The sequence below is a fragment of the Strongylocentrotus purpuratus genome, unplaced genomic scaffold (assembly GCF_000002235.5).
Source record: "Strongylocentrotus purpuratus isolate Spur 01 unplaced genomic scaffold, Spur_5.0 spur5_scaffold_19, whole genome shotgun sequence".
NCBI lineage: Eukaryota > Metazoa > Echinodermata > Echinoidea > Camarodonta > Strongylocentrotidae > Strongylocentrotus > Strongylocentrotus purpuratus.
The window spans coordinates 13,888,121-13,912,854 of NW_022145604.1; the positions used below are offsets into that span (position 1 = coordinate 13,888,121).

Here is a 24,734-nt window from a genome sequence, read left to right on the forward strand (position 1 = left end):
GGGCCTCTATGTCTGTCTCTCTCTCTGTCCCTGTCTCTCTCTCTCTCTCTTTCTCTCTCTCTCTATAAAGTGTCTCCTTCACATTCCCCATTATTACCACGCTTAATCTATTCCCTTTTTCACATTCCCCCATATCTACCCCCTCCCCGTGTCTCTCTCTCTCTCTCTCTCTCTCTTTCTCTACCTCTTTCTTTCTTTCCCTCTCTAAACCTTTTCATCCACGCCCACCCCCTCTCTCTCTCTCTCTCTCTCTTTCCTTGCAAACTTGAATCTCCCTTCGCAACAAATTTAATACAACGAAACTCACAGATATTAGACGAGTTTAATTCCTGAAAGAATTTACTTCGCTTACAACGAACATAATGTAAAATTGCGTAATCATGAACCAAAATACAAATATAATTATAATTTATTCATGAAATGATATACTATTCTAAATAGTTATCATTAATAGTTAACAAAGTAATCAAAAGAATAAATATATGAATTTTTATTGATATTCACCACGTTGCTTTAGCTTGTAGATCAGTGTCATATATTCTAAATGACCTTGTATAATTTCCTTTGAAACAAATAGTACTCATGTAGCTTGAAAATATAATTATGACAAATGTGATACACAAGATATTCTGCAACTATTATAGTGATATCTTATCAAAAGTCAATTAGCTATATACTAGACCGTTGTGATGTGTAGTTAAACGCATTGGATGCATTTAGCAAGACAACATGGCAAGTTATTTTGAATATTTTCCTTAATAATCCCTAATAAATCTCTTCAATATATATTTTTCTTTTAAAGACAGTGCTAACCTGTTACCGCAATGCCACAGCCAAATATTGGGTCAGCCTCATTTTAGTTATCGTGGTCACTTATTGAAATATTGAACACCCGCACGAATGCCCACACACGCACAACACACACATGCCTACATACTCCCAATTAGCTACCCGTATCTCAAAATGTTATAACTGCACACACTTTTTGAATAAACTAGATTTTGAAATATACGAATCTCATCGTATATAACTAATATAATATAAGACAAATTCTCGTGGAATAGAGATACAATTTTTTTTTTTTGGTTCAAAATACGTAATTATGAATCATTTCGAGAGGTTTGAGGCGTTGACTATACGAGCTCCGAACAAAATATGTACACGCATGTTTTACAACTTCAATCCAAAATAGAAAAATATAAATAGTGATGGAAAAGTAACATTCGCATTGTTCAGCCCATGTACATTTTTATGGCCCTACAGTTGTGACTATAATCAATTGAAAATCAATTGCATTTCAGTATTAAAGACAATTTAAAAGAGTCACTAGTAAAATATGGAATCTGAGTCTATATTTAAATTGTATCGTCACTAAGACGAAGTAATGCAAGCAATGGGCACGCAAATGGAAAGATTTGTAATCTTGTAATATAATCGTACAGACTTTCAAGAAATCGATTTCCAGGCAATATTTATTTTAAAAGAGTCTTATTCCGTCAAGCCCTTATCTATGTCCGACCAGCTCCGTGCGGCAAGTACTTTCATCGGTTGTTTTGACTAAACTAACCGAGGTACCATTCGGGCGTAAAGGACCAACACTTTCCCAGAAACGTAGACCTTTCCTCTTATTCACACCAACTTAAAGGTACTATGTCCCTTTTGCAGCCAACCTCAAATTCTGTAGAACTTTGCAGGAATTATGAATATGTCATGTATGTCCTATCTGTGAAATTTAAACGTTAGCAGTGTCCTAATGTTCAAATTATGCAAGGAAACCCGTTTACTTGCTAGACTTCACTGTCAGACACTATTGAGTGACTGACTGGCTTTTTTTCTTCTTTGGTAATAACATCATGATACACTCCCTTTAAGATTTAATTGAAAGTGATCTCTGTTTCAAACCGTCGTCACGTCCTCGGTGGGAAGAGGAGAGTAGGAGGCGGAAACGATCTGGTCCTTGCGGATATCTTTCAAAGGCAACGGTTCCTTTTTGAGCTCGTTAACTTTTGAGTTGGAGGACAACCGCTTACGCTTGGCTCGGGCTCTTCTGTTTAAGAGGTAGACAAAGAAGAACAAAATGGCGGACACACCCCAGAATGCGGCGCACAGGGTCATGGAAAGCGTGTAGGAGCCCGTAAGCTCATGGGTGATACCTGCAAAAGAAGAAAGAGATATTAAAAAATGTTAACTTTTGAATGACGGAAATAATAATAATAATAATAATAATAATAATAATAATGGGTTCTTGTATAGCACACAATATGTCAGTCAGATTTGACCTTCCTGGCGCTCCCGATATAAGTATCAGACAATTTCATTTACCTTACCACCTTCTGTCATTTTTGTGACATTTTTGTATTATCATTTTGTGCGGAGGATGAAATTATTTATTAAGTTTTTGAAAAAAATCAATAAAAAACCACGTATAACTCAAAATTGAATTTCGGCCACAACAATAAATTGAGGAGGGGCGATAAAGCCTAACATAGTACAGACCCTCTACCACCCTTTTACCTAGTAACCACATGCCTGTCCTTGTAAATCAAGATGCTGATAATTACATTGCGCCCGTCGCATCCGAGGCGTCATTTCGCTGACCTAGCCTTGCTGACGTAGGACTACGTCAGCGACTTGCGCGGTCTTTGACGTATCATATGCGAGAACCCGACATATAGTACAAAATAAAAAAGAGGAAGCCTTTCTGTGAGTTTTGGCGCAAGCGCCAATTCCTTTCGTAGGCTTTATTAGCGGAGCTAAAAACGCAATCGAAATGACGCTTCGTGTACAACGGGCATGAAGCAATTTATCGATTTGCGGTCGCAGAAAATGATCGAAAATATTATAGAAAGAAATACAGTTATTTATGGGTGAATATGATTTAGGCGTGGTTCTAGCAGAATAATTATTTGGGTGTGGCTTTGAGGTCTTGAGGGTTCTTGTATTCATTTTCTACAAGTGGCTTGCCTAACATTTTTAATCAATTTTTTTTTTTGGGGGGGGGGGATACGTGCTGGGAGAGGGACGCTACTGATACGAAGTCTAGGGGGTTAACTTTTTTTCTTCTCTTTATGTGTCCTTCGAATAATTTTAATAGAAGCAACAGAATAAGAATCAAATCAAAGAAAACACACGAGAACGCGGGGACTTGCTTACCAGGTACGACGGCCGCCAGGGCACTGCCCACACCCCAGGCAACAAAGGCCAAGGCATAAGCCTCAGCGGCCTTCTCTTTACCGCTGAGCTCCACTGCTATGCCGGTCGCCAACGAGAAATAAAGCCCACGCATCAATCCAATCACTGAAAATGAGAAAATTGTGGTGATATTTATCATGATAATCTAAATGAAATATATTTATAATGCAACTGTAGTCAACCCACCACCACCACTGTTTTCATCACAATCATCATCTTCACCACCACTATTAATTCCCTCATCGGAGAAACTTCGGTGAGGCATTGACTTATAATATTGAATACCCCTCGGCATCATCATCATCATCATCATCACCACCACTACCACTAACAACAGCTTTACCAATTTCCTCATAAAAAACAACAGCTGACTATTGACCAAATATTACTCAGCATCATCATCTTCATCATCACCACCACCAGCATCATCAACATTACCATCATCATCATCATCATCTTCATCATCACCACCGCCGTTATCGCCATCGCCACCACCACCGTCATCATCATAATCATCACCACCACCACCAGCATCACATTCACTATCATCATCATAATATCCAAATAATACACAGCAGTGAGGGCATTAGTAAGAATTACCCACACAAGGTACCTTTGGAACAGCCCGAGGCGATAGCCGAGGGAGTTTGGACTGTTTTGAAGGTACCGAGTGTGGGTAATTTTACTAATACCCGAACAAAATGATGTGTATTATTTGTTTTATAAGATTATGTTTTATATGTTTTATAACATGATTTTAATAATGAACGGTCATTAGCATTTGATAATGACCGGTCATTATAAAAATGACGTGTTAGGCAAAATAATTACCTGGTCACGTATACGCTCTCAACCAATCATTTTATTAGGATCTACGTCATCATCTTATAATCATCACCATCATTATCAACTTACATATTGAATAAATATAGAATATCCAATGAGGGGTAACCAGGAGGACAACTACGGACACCCCACAGCTGATGACAGCGATGATGGGGTAGGTGAGGAGGATGGAGAAAGGGAGAAGATGGACAAAGAGAACCGAGACCCGTCCGACCAACGCACTACCGGCTAGTAACGAGTGGAGCAAACTTGTTTTCTGATCCGATATGCCCACGGACGTGAGGTAGCTACCCTGAAAGAGAAAGAAGAAAGAAGAATTTACACCCCAGTCTTAGTTCGGTATGGACTGATTTTACCTTCAGATTATTATTTTCTCGTTAGAAAACAAAGCACGGTCGCAAAGGCTTTCGAGAAATTAATTCTCTTGCGATTACATTATTGTATTGTATAACCCAGAGAAAACATGTTTAGGTTATGGAATAATAATATTCGATCATTGCCATGTACGCGCATTCCGAAAAAATTCAATTCAATTTCAATTCAATTTATTATTTCATTAAAAAACAAACACATACAATCGGAGAAGTGAACTGGATCATTTTAGCACCCAATAAAGCCGATGGCTGGAGGGAAGTGGGTGAACCCATAACAAAATGACAAATGTGGAAAATACAAAACATTAACATTCACGATATAACAAAATACAAGACGTAAACAAGACATTGCACAATTATATCACAGAACGACATAATTTATAAGGTAATTGTATGCATCAGGGAAGTAATTCATATGTGGCAAGAAGACGCAACTTGAATTTCGATTTGAAAGAATTTAGAGTGGTCGCATTTTTATTTTTTGTTGTTGTTGTATGATATACAAGGCCATTGAAATGGCCAAAGGTTGACTTTTTGTAAGTCTTAGCGATCATGATATCATATATTAGATGATGTAGTATGATTTACCTTTGAAAAAAAAATGAAAATTGAATATCTTTAGTAAATGGTTTGTTTTCAATCAGGTGAAAATTTCCCACTGATGTCATCCTGCGACTTATATTGCGTATGGCGGAGCCCACGGACAGCATTTTGCCTGTGATTTTTCGGTGAGAGAATACCATCATTATCCCTATAAATATCCTAAGGAATACTTACAAAGTTTATATGGTTGAAAGACAACGCAGTGAAAGAAATTACGATCCCAATCAGTAAAATCGAGAAGGCTGGCATCTTGAACAACGTGATATATCTCTTTAAAGATGCTTTCCAATGTTTTTCCTCTTCCTGCTCCACTTCCTCCTTCCCCTGCTCCTCCTCCTCCTCTCCGTCTTGTCGCTCCTCCACGACTCCCCCATTTTCCGCACCGCTTTCTTTCTTCTCCTTCTCACGAAGCTGCTGATAATGTTTCTTCTTATCGTCGACGACATCGTCGTCGTCGTCGTTGAACATGTCGCTGGGAGGCTCGCGGATGAAGACAATGAATAGGAAGGCGGCGCCGAGGGTGCAGCAAGATAGGAGACGGACCGACCATCTCCAACCCCATTCGTCCGATGTGACTTGGATAACGGGACTGAAGACGAGGATAGCTGCAATTATGATAAATCGAATAACATATATTATTTTGTTGGAGCGCTTTGGTAATACAGTGTAATATAATTAAAACATTCCAACACCACATTATGATATTACGTCTTTGTGCGCCTCTTAAGCTTTGCGATTTATTACAGAGGAAAATAATTCTTCCCTCGGTTAGGGTATTAAATTGAGACTCTGTGTAGTGGAGATTCGCCACATTGGCACATGAACCCACTGCACCATTCGAATAAGAGTAGGGGAACCCTGTTGCAGTATGTGGTCCACCTGCACCTCCATATCAATCAGCTCTACCGGGATGAGAGACCATAAGGTTAAACAAAATTCGGTTCTAGGACAATTATCCCTTGGACAATCACCCCGGAAAATTACCCCCCCCCCCCCCCCCGGAAAACTACCCCCAAGGACAATAATTTACCCCCGGAAAATTATGCCCCTTAAAATTACCCCCAAGGACAATGATCTGCTCCCCCATCTAGTTCTTTTTTTGTTTTTTGGATTAAACAAAATCCTTGGTCCACGGTCCAACCACCCGCCCCCCCCCCCCCTCGCCCCTTCGCCCCCTGTTCACTTACCAATTTCAAACGCCAGCCCATTCGTTGAGACTGGGCCCGTACAGTGCTTCTTGTCAAAATAACCCGTCACGTAGACGCAGCCAACCGTGTAAAGGACCACCGAACTGCCGCCGAAGAACAGGCTGTAGGAGAGGAAAGCTGGCCAGAGCTCCTGGATGAAACTCGTCGAGAAGAGCCCGATCGCGCAGACGAAACACGCCCCGACCATGGTGGCGCGGTAACCGAAACGGTGGACGATCAGGGTGGAGAGGGGCGAGAAGAAACAGCAGAGGCACCACGGTAGAGCACCGAGCCAACCTTGGACAAGAGAGGAACGCGATCGCAAAGAATTTCAAGAAATTTCAATAGACCTGAGATAATTTCAGAACCGTCTTTTCCCTCATAATTATGTTTAAATGTGTGAACATTACATGCACGTGTTACGTAACCAATACATGATTTCTATGGGAAATCCAATCGGGTTTTGCATAATGATTTATTCCCTTGTATTGATTGCCGGAAAGTGACTTTGGGTAAAGAAAAAGATACATGCATCCATAGCAGAGCTGCACCAATTACAGAATATTTGGAATATTTACTTTAGGGCCGCACTTTTTGTACATCATCAGTAGTATTAATCATGAAAATTCATCTCATTTAAATGTGTAATACCGTATTATGGACGTGGGTTTATATGTGGGAAGTAACATCTTTCTCTGTTCGCGCCTTTGTACAGTAGTTTGAGCTTGCTCTCCGTCGTTTTCTATTTGCATTTGATAATAGTGGTAGATGAGTTTTACGGCGTGAATATCTGGACCAGAACTAAACCTGGGGAACGTCATATTTCAGTTTCAGTTTCAGTTTATTTTAATATTTCACATGTTGTATAATACATTATTACATTTGGCATGTCACATTTTTTTAATCATTTTGGATGCATTTATACAAACAAAAGGAATAATACATAAGACTAAGTTGAATAAAGGAAGAAATATGACGGAGCCTAAAGAAAAACCAATGCTTGTAGGTCATATCGTATTAACTTTCACTGCATGTTTCCAGACATGGACAGACCCATTCTAAAAATTGGCAGAAAATCAAAGAAGTTGATAACTCACTTAATTCGGTCACAGACGAGTCAAACTCTCGCTCGAGAAACATGTAAAACATCGAGAAGTCGCCCATGATGCCGAAGGTAACGCCGACGCCCACGGCCCAGATAAATGTCGTGATCCATCGGAAGTTCAACGGATCAACCCATAACCGTTTGTACAGCGGTAATGGTATGTCGGATACCTGTGCCAGTTCAGGCTGGTCGGGGCCGCCTGAGTCAGTTTCATTGTCGATGTTCTTGTTTCCCCGATGACACAGTGAATTCAACTTGATCATTTCGATGGAGTATAGCCCGAAAGCACAGGATGATTTAAACCGGAATTAGATGCGACGGGCTTCAGACATCTCGACGCAGATGAGGCTGTCGGTCAGATTGTCAGAGCTGGAAATGAAGATAAAGAAAATTAAACAAAAGTAAAGTTACACAGATAACAAATAATTATAATATACAATATCGAGTCCCGCCGCTGCACTAATGTCCTTTGGCAAGACATTGATCTACATTTGCCACACTCCACCCAGGTGAAGTAAACGCAGCGCGCGTAACAGCTGCACTGCTAAAGCCAGGGTAATTATGCTGCATTATTGTAGAGCGCTTAGAGACTTCAGACAAAGTAAGTGTTAGGCGATATATAAGCACTGTAATTATTATTACAATGACTGTATATTGTTATCATTAAAGGCTTATCATGTACTTACACAGAGTGACCCACAAAGAATGAGAAAACAGAATTCAACCTATATCGATCGTTGCAATCATTACAGATTCCGCCAAAGATACTCATCTTGTAGCCTATAGAGTACCGAAGCTGTGACGTCATAAAAATCTATTTTTAGAATTTCTCAATTTTTTCTTCATATTCCAAAAGAACATCAAAAATAATGTCCAAATGTCGAAAACCAATTGAATATGTTAAGTATTGGCTGAGCTATGACCATCTGAATAAAAAAAACTCCCCATAGGAACTCAGTGTTATATGCTCTGGCTCCTAATGGTTAGGAGCCAGAGCATATAACACTGAGTTCCCATAGGACATATATTCATTCAGATGGTCATAGCTCAGCCAATACTTAACATATTCAATTGGTTTTTGACATTTGGACATTATTTTTGATGTTCTTTCGGAATATGAAGAAAAAATTGAGAAATTCTAAAAATAGATTTTTGATGACATCACACTTCACCACTCTATTATGTCCGCTTTGGTTTGTCGATAACGATATGCATACTAGTTAATTGTACCGTCCGGGACAGTTAAACCGCATTAATATTCCCCATTCTCGTTAAATTTGCCTGTGTCCAAATATTTAACTGAATTGGGCGGAAATGGACTGAAATATACCAAAGGTTAGGTTGTTGAATAGCATATACCGATTGAATGCATTATCACAAAATACTCTTGAAACTCAGTCACCCTAAACGAGGGTAAAGGCGATATGAACAGTTGAAATGTACTGGGAGTACTTGTGGCAACACAACAGTGTACGTTGCAGTTCAGTTTTGTGCACCCTGACCCATTAACTTGCTGGTCACACTCCTTTTATTCTTTCATATTCTTATTATTTATTTGTCTATTGCCGTTGTTTTTTGTATCCGTCTTTTTAAAGATCGATCAAACAAATAATGATTCACCTTAAAGGGATCGTTTAACAATGTTAAACCTGAGATACACGGCCCTACCTATCAGTGTCTGTCATATGGTGTAATATTGAAGCCCTAACAAAATTGCGCTTCAAAATGATCAAGTGCCTCAAAAAAGTAAAAATCTTTGAGTGACCGGTTTTACCATACTTGTTTTTCCCAATAGACTGTAGTGTTATGAAAACCGTCAAGCGAACGGTTTTCAAAATTTGTAATTCCAATCATAAATATCTTGATAATCAGACAGGCGATCGGCTTGTAAAAGTCATGGGGTTCCTGACTGACCTAAAGGTTTATAATTATCATTGCATCAGGAGCTAAATCCAGAATTTTGTTTCATAATCTGAGAAAGTTACCGGATCCACTTAAGATGTTAGCAAGAGTGGGTTTTGACCCAGTTAGGTAAATATGATCCCATATGATCCCAAATTTAAGAATGAAAATATCAATAATTGGGTCTTATTTACCCATAGGGTATCCTTTTTTATAGCGACATCATTACTAATAACGCTCTCTTCATGGCCCCTGCAATTATCAGTAGGGACTTTTAGATTTGCGTGGACTGATACGTGTGACGTCCATTCAAGGCAGTGCATTAAAAGGACGTCGATCAAAGCAATCCACGTTGTCGTTGTGCAAATCTAAAAGTCCCTATTACCACGGCCATGTAAACATTTACACCTGGTTGGGGAGAGGCGAATATAATATTATGCATTACTTTCTTACCAATGGATGTAAGTGCCGGGCTGGGATTCGAACCCTCAACTATTGGTTTGAGATTCAAGCGAATGAACCACTATATACCACAACATTTCTACAGCTTGTTTTTATTGTCTAAGATTGTGTACCGCATCGGACATAGTCCAGAATCTGGCCTATTTAATTTTGATCTCCACCACACCAACGCTAACCTCTCCCTACTTACTTGCTACCAGCCGATGATGGCGTGATCATTAAATTAATTTGTCCTCAGGCTGGGCTGGTGAGCATAATTATGAGTTTGTTGATAACGCCATCTTCGACGGCTTGAATCAAGTGTAGGGAAATTATAAAGGACCGTGCAGATTCTGGACTACATCGGACACGGTTATATGCCCGTCACAACAATAGCAGATTATAAAATCGATGTTATTTCTCCTTGCAAGTCCGTCTTATATAACGGGAAATCAATTGTTTCTATCAGTGTCTTGGTCTTGCCACTCGAAATGTATGAGAACATCTTAAAGGTACTATGTCCCATTTGCAGGCCAAAAAATGAAAAGGTTAAATTCCAACGGGATTTGAAATATAATACTAATTTAGAACTTCCCTTTAAAAAAAAGGGGGGGGGGGGCTTGAGAATGTCTTTAAGTGGGGAAATGACGCCTATAAGTTGTCGAATTGACTTAAGAGCTATAGAGCCAGTATAAGTAATAGTCTGATTTTCAGACCATTGTACCGAATGGTTGTACGTTTTATGCTGCGCAAAGATTCAATCAGTTTAATTTTGGCCATTACAAGAAGTGTGTTATTGATGTAGAAAAATGCTCATGTACCCTTTGCAGCTCATTTTATGTATGTTATTACCAAAGAAGAAAGAAAGCCAGTCAGTCACTCAATAGTGTCTGACAGTACGGTCTAGCAAGTAAACGGGTTTCCTTGCATAATTTGAATATTATGACACTGCTAACGTTTAAATTTCACAGATAGGACATACATAACATATTCATAATTCCTGCAAAGTTTTACAGAATTTGATGTTGGGTGCAAAAGGGATAAAATATCTTTCAAGACCCGATCAGGGATTGGCAAGCCCTCAAAAATTTATCTAAAAATCCATCTGTACTACAGTTAGATGGGTTTCTGAAAGTATGTTCCAAATCACAGATCAAAAGATTCCGTGATTGTCTCTCTGGTCAATTACAAAATCCAAATTCGAACAGCGAAGTGACTGTTATTTTGCTAAATGACATTTATTTTGCCCCTATACTTTTAAGAAAGTTTCAATTACGATTTGTACAACATTTTGGCCCATTTGCAAGTTTTGAGATTTTCACCGTGCGGCGAATCCCTGCAACGCCCATGACATTCATTGTATGGTGCGATTTTCCCGGACCATTGTCGAGAAGAAATAAGAATCGACTTTAAAACCTTCTATTGTTGCGATGATGTAACTGTGTCCGATGCAGTACTCAATCTTTATAGATAAACAGTCGTGGAGATGCCGTTGAGTAGACTGGCTCACCCTCTTCAATTCCAGTTATGCAATAACATTCTGAGAGAAACCGTTTTGAACCACTTGGGAGGTGATTAAGTCCTCCTCCCCCCCCCCCCCACCCCACTCTCACTGTCCATACACGTTATGGATATGAAGATTTCTTCTCTTCTCTCCTCTTTATTAATTATTGAGGGGGCTCATGGATACTTTAGCCCCCCCCCCCCCTAGTCTGCAAGCCCAGACCCTAATTTGACACTTTATCCAAAACAATCATTGTGCCTTGAGAGAAGCCTAGCCCAGCTACCTACTGGTTGTGTGTGTCAGGAGCAGCTACAGTAAATGGCCAATGGTAGTCTTATAGTGCAGGCTCACTTTTACGAATTAACCAGGGTTTGTGCTTGCAGACTACCCCCCCCCCCCCCCACCAAAATTATTGGGGTGGGGCTCTATCCCTAGTATACCTACAAGATAAGTTCGAACTTAAAGTTAAACGGACTTTTGAGTGAACCTAATGTATTGGATGGATTGTTTATCAATCTACTTTACTCGTATCATTTTGGCTTGTTGGGATTGACGTACACTAATGTCAATGTCCTTTTTTTGCGATCATGAATACATAAATATGATAATTAGGGCTGCTATTTGCAGATGAGAACGTTCAAAAGGCAATGGCCTTGGGGCTAATCAACCGCTATATCTCCTCCAACCGCAGACTCTATTTGACTTTCGTCACAATTTCATAAAGCCTTGACGCATGATGGGACAGCTATAATCAAGAAGTTGCTGGTAACTTCTTGCTATAATACAGGCCTTCGGAGCACAGCACTGGAAAATAGTAAATATGTATTTTCCAGTTCTGTCCTCCGGAGTGCAGAAGACCGTAATAATAGTCCACATAGACTGGTTTTGCAGATCAGACAATTTTAAAACGCATTACGACTGACAAGGGCTGTGCTAGCAAACTAATATACCATATCTATAGTCATATTTATAAAGACACTAAAGTATAATTAAAGGCATAAAACCACGTTCTTCTAATGTCTTCCAGTTTGTGTTTATATACCGCCATTGTCTACTTACATTGTTTGTAATTCCATTGTTTGCTTGCTTTTTATTTCGAATGAAAATTGGAACTTAAAGCCCGTCTGTACTAGTTTGACCAGGGGGATTATACCTCCCTGCAAGGTCACTGACAGGTGGCTATCTCATCAACTCAGCTCTCAAATAACATAAGAAATAGAGGATCATGGGGGACCAACAGGCACCGATTGGGGAAGTTTTCTATATAGAGGGAGCAAGTAGCTACACGTAGGAGAGTGGGGCTTAAAGAGAAGGTTGAGTTCTGGGAAGAGGTGAAAAATAATTTGTGAGCGTAATAATTCTTATTATGCAAGTGTGGAAGATCATCAGATAAGACATGTTCCCTGAAAAACATGGCTCTTCAAATGCCTTTATATTCGAAATATTTCAGTAACATCGTAAAACTCGGGGGGTAGGATTTTTACACCACGTGTTCGTGTAGTCCCATATACATCTTTCTGTGTACAGTGTTTGTAACTTTACCAAGACTTGGCCAAATTTCTTATCATTTTGATGATTCTAGAACCTTGCAATACACACAAATTCTTATATGCTAGATGATCAACCTTTTTAGTCAATTCCACACCGTTTCTTTCACAATGCAATCGCATGACCAGAACTCAACTTCATCTTTAAGTGGGTACCTGGTCGGCTTCGTTTCTTGAATGCACTGTGCGGCGTTATACGGTCGTCATAGCAAAGCCAGTGTAATAATATCCAAAGTCCCAATTGGAAGAGCATTAATGCGTTATATCATAATGTAATATGCGAGAGGTTGATGTGAAACGAAGAGGTTAGAACAAGGGTATATAACCGCAGGTGCATATGCATATAGCCGCCAACCCCTTCCGAAGGGACGGCACTAGATGACGATATGCGATTTACAAACACGGCACATTGGTGATCTCTTTCATCACTAGATAAAGATCGTGTAATATAAATACTCTGATAAAAATGTTTTCTATTGTCTAGCAAGTGTTTGCATAATCATTAATATCTATAACTTGTTGACAGCAGTCATTTTGTTTGACATAAATATTCGTAGTACCAGATAGTATTTAGAGTTTAAAGTTTAGATTCAGGTTCGTTGTTCTGTAGATGGGTTCACATTTTGCAAGTGTTTTATAATATACTAATCAATGTGTTAAATGGTGTGCTATATTGGGCGGATTTTAACGATAAGTGGGCGAATAACAAGAAAATAAATATTGAGATTCCGAAAGTAGCAAAAGGTCTGCTCGATGACTTTGCAAAATGGCATGACGGTTCTGTGTTGACACGTTACACAATAAATGACAGTAGTAATAAATGGTGATGATGATGATGATGATGATGATGATGATGATGATGATGAAGATGATGAAGATGATGATGATGATGATGATGATTTTGATGACGATATAGTACCGAAATGTGACGTCATACTGGCCAAGTTGTCATGGTTGCTGGTTCCAAACAATTTAATCCTATACAATGGTGTGGTGATCACACCATCCCCAAACACTGAATTTACCCTGCTCCAGCACGTTGCTTGAATGATTTCGCGGTGAACCTCATGCGCTGGACTCTGTAGTTTGGAACCAGTAACCTGGGCGACGAGCGAATATGGCGTTGGTACCTCGATACTCAATGGGCTATTCCGGGGTAATGTTTCCCGTATAAAAGTTAGCCATCCAATCATTTCATCCGAAAGTGAAAATCTCTTGATAATCATAACTATTGGTTAATGTTTATTTCTGGTATTGAATACTCACGATATCATTTATACCATATCAAGAATATTATGAGAATAAAGAGTGGGATCTCACCTTTCAAATGGTGTCAGTCATTACTTAGTTAAAATTTCATACGATGGTTTCAAAGGCCTTCAAAGTATCAAATGCATTTTGTCCAATACTCCAAGTACCCGGATAAACCCTGTAAACCCGTATAATTATGATATCACTTTTTTATTTTTTGATGGAGAACATCGGGGGAAAAACACATCACGCAGGACACATTGCATGGATAGTCCTTATGATCGATTGATTGATTGATTTTGTACTAATACTCGCCAAGCTTCTAACATACAAGAATAGTCAGCTTGAACAGGATAACCCACGAAAAAAGCACATAAAAAATCCGCCTCTACACAATGGCACCCAACTTATGTAAATGCATTACAAACACAGTTATGAAGCATTGTGAATTTAGGGGTTAACACATCGACACAATGTATATAACAAAAAAAAATCGAACTTCTTGTAACTTAACTCTTTTAGTGCTGTACAATTGAAATCATGTAGGTATAACAAAATTCTTACCTATATACGGACTCTATGCCTCGCTATTTTACCTGAACGAAAACCAGTTGTGATTCTACAATAAAAAGTATACAGCTGCATATGACGCTTACAGCTTTTCGGTGACAATACCTAGCGTGGCCCCCTGGTCTACTCTACACTTACACAATACAAGAAAGGCACGTTAATCCAAGAAATGAAGTTTGTATTGCGAAATTATATTTGTCGAAGCGTGAAGAATATTCAACAAGCGTGACAATTACAATCGTCCTAGGCTTTTGCAAATAAGACATTGGCATCTGGGTTGGAGATGATATGTTTTGTATCAAAATCACGCCTACGCCATGATGGGGGTGTCGCTAGAATATTTTGGATGGGGTTACCACCGGATTTACCGCATTTAATAAAAGAAATGAAAAACATATCAACATAATTTTAGAGTGGGGGGGGGGGGGGTGTAGATTTTTGAGATTTGGCGTAAAGGCTCTGGTCGACTGGGAAAAATGGTATTGTATGATGGGAATCTTATAATCCGTGCACCCTAACAGTGACCCCCCCCCCCTCCCACTCCCGCAATACAATATCCACGTTCAGATAATAGGTTTCATTGAATTGAATACAAAAAAGCGGTTGCGTGACCAGAAGAGGAAGGGGGTAGCGTACGACCCCCCTCCTCAATTTAAAGGCCAACAACAACAACAACAACATCAACTTGCAAAAGGTCTATATACAGCAAGCGAGAATGTCCAGATACATTTTACCCCTTCCTTCCTTCTGTCCGAGGAGGAGGAGGAAGGGCCCCCCCCCCCCTCCCCCTCCGTTATCAATGTCTGGCTATGCCATGGTATTGTGCAATTTTGAGAGATATTGATTCAGTATACTATAACCCGTCATGGTTTGTCCATTTCAGGGTTATCTAAATATACAAAAAGAAGAGATTGAATTGTGGTTTAGATGAGCTTTTCTCACTTGTCAGTCAGGTTCGCTGGTTATGGAAGAATGTCATGTGTTGAAAAGGTCAAATAACAAAAATAAATGCTCAGTGTTCCTCGTCCGGAGGAGGCAGGTCATTACTATTTACTATTTTGCAAAAAAAAAAAAAAATGCAATTTTTTTCCAAGATGACTGCCATGCTAATTATAGATGGCCAAGCCTATGTATTTACAGATAATATGCTATGTGAGTATATTGATGCAATGTATGACAAAAAAGATGATTATCTTTAGAAGCTATTCAATCAAAATGTAGGCCTATATTTTACAGGTTTCTTTTCCTTTTTTTGTTGTGGCTATTTTTCTTCTGAATAGTAAATAGTATTGAAAAAGGAGGCGGTGGCTAAAAAGGAGGTGGGCGGGGACGGGAAAACAGTTCATGTTTGTTGTTTGACCTTAGGTCCATGCATGGTCATACTGGGAAATATTATCCCCTGTAGAGAATTACCTTTCAAATGACCTCGTCCCGAAAATGACCTTAGAAATGGCTGACCAAACATGCATGCATGCTACATCGACCTGTGCGTGTGTGTTGTGTATGTGGTCTTTCCCATGTGCATTGCATTCAATTTGATCATTCAAAATCCAACTAGTATAAAAGTCCTTTTGAGTTTTGTATGTGCTACACAATCAACCTTTCCCCATTGCTTCCGTACACTTGATTCCAAAATGTAAATGCACGCATAGCGAGAAATAAACTTTTAAAAAATAAATAATAATAACTACACAAATAACAAAATTAACCGAAAAAATTTTAACTATCTTTTCATCACTTCCCTTGTAGTTTAATCGATTCCCAAATATGGCGGGATCAAGTTAATTCAATGTGCTGGTTGAATAACTTTCTTTCTTTTTTTGACCGGATTTCGCTATTTTAATGTTTTCAGTGTGACTTTCCACTCAAATAAAAGCAATCCCTAACGCTATGACCCCAACAAATTGGTTTGACTCTCCAGCACAATGAGAGAGAATAAATTGCAGTACACAATATAATTGAATTCTACCCTTTTCAGAATTGCCAAATGAACCGTGAAAGATCTTCCATGATTTCTGTTATACCATTCGAGCATGACGTCATAGTAAGGGAACTAAACACAAAGCGCGTAATTACCTTGCAGATCCCCCCAAAATGGCTTCTTTTGTGTGTGTTCTTTTTCTCATTACTTCAAATGCTTATTGAGGAATTGAATAACGATCGTCAAGCATGATCCCCGCTTACTCATAGGTGCGCGATGTACTAAATACAACCCGAAGCGAAATCTAAGGCATATGTTCAGGAAAGAAGATAATTATTTCAATGCTAAGAATTATATAGTTCGGTCTAACTTTAATGTTTACTTTAAAAGTAGTTGCGTAATTATTGAGGAAATGAATAACGACCGTCTTTTATGGTCTAGTTTCCTGATGAAGGCATGGGTTCGTATTCTACTAATTGAAAAAAAGTCGAACCAGATGCATGGAGATACGTAGGCCTATGTCCCTGTTTAGAGTAATACAAGTAACAACTGGTTTATTCATAACCCTTGTAAATTTGATGTGTTTATTTTGTCTTCAATTGTATCTCTTCTGCTGAGAGCCAGAAGGGTATTATACATCTGTGTTAAAGATTATGAGATAATGTCCTTCTACGGTTCTCAACAGAGCTGATGCCAATAGTATTTTGATAGAACTGACTGTCATGTATATCACATAGTATATTTCCAAAGATATCTCGTTTGTTGAGACCCAGATCAGAAAGAAGTTACATCTGTGTTTAAGATTATGAGTTAAAGTCCTTCTAGTCCTTTTAGTCCAGATTTCGGATGTCGATGGTGATTGAACTGACTGCCATGTATATCACAAAGTTTATTTATTTGCAATGATTATCTCGTCAGTAATGTTGAAAGCCAGAAGGGAGTTACGTCTGCGTTGAAGATTAAGAGTTAATTTCCTTCTAGTTCTCAACAGATTTCTGATGGCAATTGTGATTGACCTGAAGGTCAAGTATGACAGGTAGAATCTGAACAAGTCAGACGGATAAATCCTTACTTTCTGTTGGAATTTCTCAACCGCAATAGTACACGACATCGCAAGCTAACAGCAAAACAGCAACGCCCGTTTCAGACTGGAAAAAATTTAGTATAACGAATTATTTTGTTGTGAAAAGGCATACACAAACTGCATAAATAACATCGTATATAAAGAAACATTGTGAAACGACAGTGTAGTCTTGGCGAAGTCAGGCTATGATTTTCGTTCGAAACGGTGCTCAAACAAACGTTTCGCTTTACGACGTTTCGTTATGCGACATTCAGACCACTACAATAATGTATATCATTTGTGGTATAGCTATACGGTTTTCCTATAATAATACGCTGATAATTGGAAGTCTGAATGAAGGGGTTATCGTGTTTACAACGATGTCGTATTTACTCATGCTGTCATGCCAGCTGGAGCAATCGTTTGTACAAGTCGAGTCAAATGCATATCTATTTTTTTCTTCAATTGAAAAATGCATAATATGACGTAGCAACTTATGTTTGTAAATGAGGCTACTGTCAAGTTATAACCACCGTATTAAATTGAATTACAAAAGAAATAGAAACTACATATATTTATATGTAAGTAGGTAAGTATGCATGTATGTATCATAATGCATGTATGCATGTTATGTATATATGTATATGTACTGGTATGTATATGAGATCGAAACGACCTTTAACTACAGCAGGTATCAACCACAATTGTACATGTACAATATCTTCATCCACATCAAGCACACAAAAGAACGTCACAGAAAGTGGGGAGGGGAAAGGGTCTACCCAGTCATGGATGACATCTTTTTTTGTTCATGGAATGTTTGAATACAGTTCTAAAACGAGTTATGTAACCCATTTCTGGCCAGTTGTGTATCGTTGTATATGAATGTGCACGTTGTAGAAATCGGGCCAACAATTTTCTTGTTTTTGCTAAAGTTTATATCAAGATAATAAGGGAGAAAGTGTATTGGCATGAAAGTTGACACAAAACAGATAAGAAACACAACGACTTCTAAATCATGACCATTATTTGAACAATTGATGAAGATATAGATGTTTTGGGGGTATGTTTTAGTAGGGTATCTCCATGCCGGACATACTGGTCAAAGTATTCTGAACTAGCGCCATGTAATAAATTCAAAAGATATGTGAGGGAACTCAGGGAACTAAAGCTGACAGCGGCACAAACAGGGATCAAATGAGAGTGAAGACGGAGTATTCATGCAACTAAACCCCTGCAAGAGGGTAATGGTTAATGGAATACATGAAATAATGATTTCGAACCGATATGGTGGACCATCAGGGGGTGTTTCACAAAGATACTAAGTTGAACTTATCTCTAAGTTGGACTTAATTGTGGAAAACCATTAGCATCTATGAAAATATTTTGTAAAAGTAATTTTAAAAGGCATAAAATGTTGATTCAAATCATTCATATTTTCTATTATAAAAGAGATTTCAGGTTCTTGATGTGGAATTTATCAAAAGTCGACAATACTTGATTTTTTTGCTTTTCTACAAATGGCTCTCCGTAATGTTTAAAGTCAAACTTAGAGTTAAGTTCGACTTAGGATCATTGTGAAACACACCCCCCCCCCCCCCCCCCCCTCCCCCCGTATAATGTTGTGTAGGCTGTTGCAGCGGCTTAAGGGACTCCACCCATCCCTCCAACAATTATTTAGGGGGCATTTTCTTAATGGGAGTTGGGAGGGGAACCGGTCTCCCCCGGAAAAAGATACGCTAATCTACATCTGCAAGGCCTCTGCAGTCTGATTAATTGAAGGATGTGCTGGGCAGGTGGTCTCTGTAAACTCCCCAACTCACATCTGCAATATCTATACAGTATTTCCCTGTGTTCCCTATGTTCCCTATGGCACAAAGGTATATTAGATAGTACGAATAGGAGAGAACGATTCAAGATCTGATCTGTTCAAGCCGGTCGATATTTTTCATTCTCATGCATGCATGTGAAATAAGGAAGTCCACAAAGTGAACGAATCAAACAATAGGGGGAGGGGAGAGCAGAGGGCGACGACTCTTTCTGAAGGACATTTAGACATGCACAAACAATGGGATCGTGAAAACGTACATAGACATTGATTCGATACTTGTTCTCCTTTAGCTCAATATCCAACTCTGCCAATCAATCGCAAACTCAGATGGGTAACCTTGATAGCAATCTAGTCTAGAGGAAAGCAGAAACAATCAGAGATTGAAGTAGACTGGTGAAAGTTTGAATGAAATAGGAAATAAAATAAGAAAGTTGAGATTTTTGTTATGGTTGTAATCACTCTCTATATAGTATGGGCTCTTCAAATTGGCTGAATCGGGAATGTCTCTGTGATGTAATGGCGGACAACTATCCCATTTGTTCCAACACAAAAACTGACTAAAATCTAATTTTTCAAAAATGTATGGCTCAGGAGGGTCTATTCTCTTTCGAGAACCTATAGTCATTTGCTATCCATGATACATTTTCAGCAGAGCCCTGATGGAGAAGTCACTTAGGAGAAGAAAAAACAGAAAACAATTATACTTTTGTACACGACAAACGGGAGAGTTATCGGCGACTAGGTCACAATCCTCTGACGAAACTGCCGATTTGAGATTCGCATAAAAATTATTGTGATCTCATATTTAAAACATTCATTACTTTCTTATCATTGGTACGATATGTTTCACACTTTCGTCATTATGTTTATCTTATTTTACTTCTTTCATAATATACAAGGGAACTTAGTTACAATGTTTTTTTAAGTCGCCATTCGATTTGTTTCAGTGGAAACTGTTTATATTAAGACCTGATTGCAACATTTCAATAAAAGTGAATTGAATGGAATGAGAAAATATCACTTTAATAATCAATTTGAGATACAAATTACAAGTATATATATTTCTCACCTTTTTTCACCCATCTTTATTTTTCATTTTTCATTTCAAAGTTACATCTATGTTATAATTGCATAATGGCGTTCTCCCAAAAAGGCATTATTATTTATTTATTTACTTATTTATTGTGGTATAAAAGAACATTATACATGGCAGCCTTTCAGCTGAATTGAGTGCAATTTACATAAGTAATAACACAAGGATACTGCACAAAATACGATAGTATTAAAAAGTCATTAAAAATAGTACATTCATAACAAACAATTATAGGTAAACCTCAGATCAACGAATATTGATGGTAGGATAACGGAAGCGGGTAATGGATGTGGAAAAATAAATGTTTTATGGTATGACTTAAGCAAATTCATAGGAAGAATATAACAGTTGAATAAATTATGATCAGTGCTAAGAAAAATAATCTGTTTTGCATGCTTCAAGGTAGGCCTATTGTCATATGGGTGTAAGGTACATGACTTGTATATGGAGAACAAAATGGACATATACTTCCCCTAAGACGAAAGGAGAGTGAAATTATAGTTTCACTTCCTGTTATTGGGTAAAAGAGAATGTGATTGGTAATGCAATATTGAAATTAACATAATCCGTATAAACAAAATATGTACCTTCAGTAAACAATATCATTTTTCATTTAAGCACATCTATAAGATAACAATTTGATTTACGTATATGCTTAGCATTTAAGAACAAGAGATCTGTCTGTACATTATTCCAGTTTTGAATTGAGTAACCTCACAATGAAGGGTAGTGCGCTCTTTCTGTAGCGTATTATGCTTTTGTGGTATAGGCCTTCACTTCGCATTATACCTACCCGTTATACTAGGACGAAACCATTTGGGGTCCCGTCTAACCCATTTTGTTTCATAAAGAGTATATCATGGGAATCAATTATAATTTTGTTATGAATAATCAGGCCCAAGTCCGAGAAAGGGAAATTGATGGTGTTTCAACACACACGATCGCCAAGACTTTCGAGAAAAGAAAAAAAACCTAGGGCAATTTCAATAGCTTTGTTCATCTCCTATTTAAACTTGAAACTATAGTTCAGGATTATTTATTTCCATATTTTTAAAGAAATGTGAATGTTTTACAAAAAAATGTTACATGCTTTGTTATGGAAATGAATGGAAATAATCAATCAATATTTGTAGATACTTTTTACCCTTTATGTTGCATCTACTGCGTTAGCCTGTAAACCTTTTCTAACATTGCCTTACTACCATATTTCTAACGGTAACAATGAAATGGGATCAAGGCAACAACTCATATTAGTTTCCACTCCCTTAAAATAAATTTATTACATCTGTCATGAATTCATAAACCCGCATAGCCAGACTCACATTATCACAATCATCGACATTTTTCGTTAATCTATGCAAATTGAAGAAAAAAAAAGAAGATATTTCGATATGTCTTGTTGAGGGTAAATATAATCATGAATTCAGCTCGTAAGGGGCGACGATACTTCTAACGGTAGCAATGAAATGGGATCAAGGCAACAACTCATAATATTAGTTTCCACTTCCTTGAAATAAATCTATTACATCCGTCATGAATTCATTCACCCGCATAGCCAGACTCACACATTATCACAATCATCGACATTTTTCGTTAATTTATGCCAATTGAAGAAAAAAATGCCGTTGTATGATGCAATATGAGACGGCTGTATATAAAGCATATAGTGTAGACCATTCTCACGCCACAGGATTAATTGCAGCATATATGCCAGGATGGTAGATATATATATATATATTAATTTAGCATCAACATGCAGACATAAACTATGGCGGCCTACGTACTGTCCATACAATATAGACGCCGGTCGGTTGCTTTTGCGACATAGGTCATTGGGCAAGCACAATACTATCTCACACCACACATCGAACAGCGCTATTCACGATGAAGTGTGACGTCGTATGGTATGGAAACTCAGTGCTATAGTGATCTGGTTCATAACACTAGGAACAGAGCACTATAACACTGAGTCCCCATATCCATAAGACATATATTTATTCAGATGGTCATATCTCAGCCAATACTTGTCATATTCAATTGGTTTTCGACATTCGGACATTATTTTTGACGCGCTTTTGGAAAATGAAGAAAAAATGAGAAATTCTAAAACTAGATTGTTATTTCATAGCTTCGATCGGTACTCGATCTATTTATTATGATATGTTATATTGATATGTTTTGTTGCGGGTATCTACAGTGATGATGTACAGCAGTATCAGTAACAGTATGTCAACATGGCTACTCGCCCTATATATACCTTATTGTAAATCTTCGAATCACATTTATACCGCAATCTGAGGATATTTTCAAACTTCCATGAAATTATTATCGTAGTGATAAAGAATGCATATTCGTGATCGGTATGTACAAGGCCTAAGTATATTATATGGCATGCACTATGTAGGTGCATAAAAACGATGACTCATTTTTTGCATCATAATATACTCAAGTAAAATTGAACCGTTTATAGTGTAGACTTTTCATTTCATTTCATTTAAACACTGTTAAAGCCATGTAGTTCGGTTTTATAGCTGGATTAAACCATCATTAGGCCGAGTGCCATTTTGAAGTTAAGATCGAGTATGTCTCTTCTCGCTATAGCTGTGGTGCATTCCCGGGAGATGACTCAATTCCTTCTATACACACTAGTGCTTCTTTCGAATCGGATAGACTTAAACAGTTACATGTATACACCTATAATCTTCGTGAAAAGCATTCCCAGACAAGTGGTTTTTTTCAGTGGTGCTATCTGTAAACCAGACACAATGCGCTTAACCATTCAACGAAAAAATAATCGATTTCACACATTACCTGCTATATATGATCCCGTTTGCATCAGACGATCACTATAAAACTCAATGGCGACCAATGTTTAGAATCATCCAACGTTATCCTTTTTCTTCTTAGATGAATTGGACGTTGGATTATTGGACGTCCATGTCGTGAAGGAGCAGCTGAGCTATCGATCGCTTTATCTCCTTTCTGAAAATAACCCGTCCTGGATTTCGATCACGAGCGCGCGCATGAAAGGCTGGGCTCGCCGTTTAAGACGACGGGAGTGCTATGCTAAATCCTTGACGTACGAAAGCGAATGGACTGCATTCAAGTTGGCGGGGAGTCGCTTTCTCCGAATGCGTTGGTGCGGTACTTACATTTACTGCAAATAGTCTGGCGTCGCTGCAGATTATGTGCGCGGGGAGGTGTTATAGAAATTCTTCCAAACCGACACAAATCATTTTACAAGGCATTACAAACAATAATATCATGCAGATATCAATTTCAATGATTTACATAATCATATCCGAGAGTGCACTGGTATATATTGGCTCTCAAACGAGAGGTTCCGGGCTAGATCATCGCTCGATCTGTGCTTACATTGTGTATCCGTGACCCCGCCTATTATTATAGTTATAAGGCATTAAAGATTTCGATATCATTTTACTTATGAGAAATATGCCAAAAACTGAGGGGAAAAATGACTTCGATGTTATGCAAAGAGACTTACCAACATTATCATTATTCAATGGTTCTTTTTTTCTCTCATTATGTTATTTATTCGACATTAGAGAGATAAAATACAATGAAGACATGTGTAGCGTCAGAAATGAACTTAGAAACATTAAAATTACAAATTAATTAACCACATACACATGTACAATATTTCCAAAACAGTATTCATATACTGTGCGTGTTATAGTGTAGGCATTAATGTATGTACATTGTACATGTATCAGTCAGAATTAACATTCCTCAATGCCTGACCCTTTTGACCTACAAGGACATTAGCTGACCGAAAGGGGCATGAGTCCCAATACATGTAACACCACCACTAGCCAGAACAGGAAGTGGTCACTACGTTTTGAGCCAACAGAGCATAAGCAACGGTAGTCTGAAAATACTATCAAAATGTTATTCATTTAATAAATTTAAGTGTTGTATCTATAACTTTTCTGTGTAGTGCTTTGTATTTAGGCATAAAAAAGTGGAATATATATTCCAAACGGTAATAGCAAATCGGTCGATTTTATTCAAAGAACATACATTGTTTTATAGCTGAATTAATATATTGACCTTGAGAGGGAGCTATACAACATAAAGAGTTTATTATTTACAATTTCATCACTTTAGACTCGATTTCAACCGCTACAACGATCACTGAATATTGTAGGATCGCAAATGCTTCCAATATGTTCATTTGAACCAAATTCATGACCCCATACCAAAACTTTGTATTACCTTTAAAGAAGTTTGTGAGAGAAACACGGGAAACAGACGTACTATCATTTATATCTATATAACTCCTT

The 24,734-nt window shown here is 38.1% G+C and overlaps 1 protein-coding gene across 1 annotated transcript; it reads right to left on the bottom strand.

Moving 5' to 3' along the window:
* Nucleotides 1-1,838: 1,838 nt before the first annotated feature.
* LOC115917925 (monocarboxylate transporter 7-like) lies at nucleotides 1,839-23,595 on the bottom strand. The gene is made up of 7 exons (XM_030989793.1): nucleotides 23,242-23,595; nucleotides 7,300-7,676; nucleotides 6,203-6,499; nucleotides 5,190-5,620; nucleotides 4,108-4,330; nucleotides 3,154-3,297; nucleotides 1,839-2,153 (listed from the first exon to the last, which is right to left on the bottom strand). Exons 2-7 carry the CDS (start codon nucleotides 7,568-7,570, stop codon nucleotides 1,897-1,899), a joined length of 1,623 nt encoding a protein of 540 aa, XP_030845653.1. The 5' UTR covers nucleotides 7,571-7,676; nucleotides 23,242-23,595; the 3' UTR covers nucleotides 1,839-1,896.
* Between the last annotated feature and the right edge of the window lie 1,139 nt (nucleotides 23,596-24,734).

Coding starts and splice junctions, on each gene's coding strand:
- LOC115917925 (XM_030989793.1), bottom strand. CDS start 7,570: ATGATCAAGTTGAATTCACTGTGTCATCGGGGAAACAAGAACATCGAC. Junction 6,500..7,299: donor CTCGTCTGTGACCGAATTAA/GTGAGTTATCAA, acceptor CTCTTGTCCAAG/GTTGGCTCGGTGCTCTACCG. Junction 4,331..5,189: donor CTTTCAACCATATAAACTTT/GTAAGTATTCCT, acceptor TTTCTCTTTCAG/GGTAGCTACCTCACGTCCGT.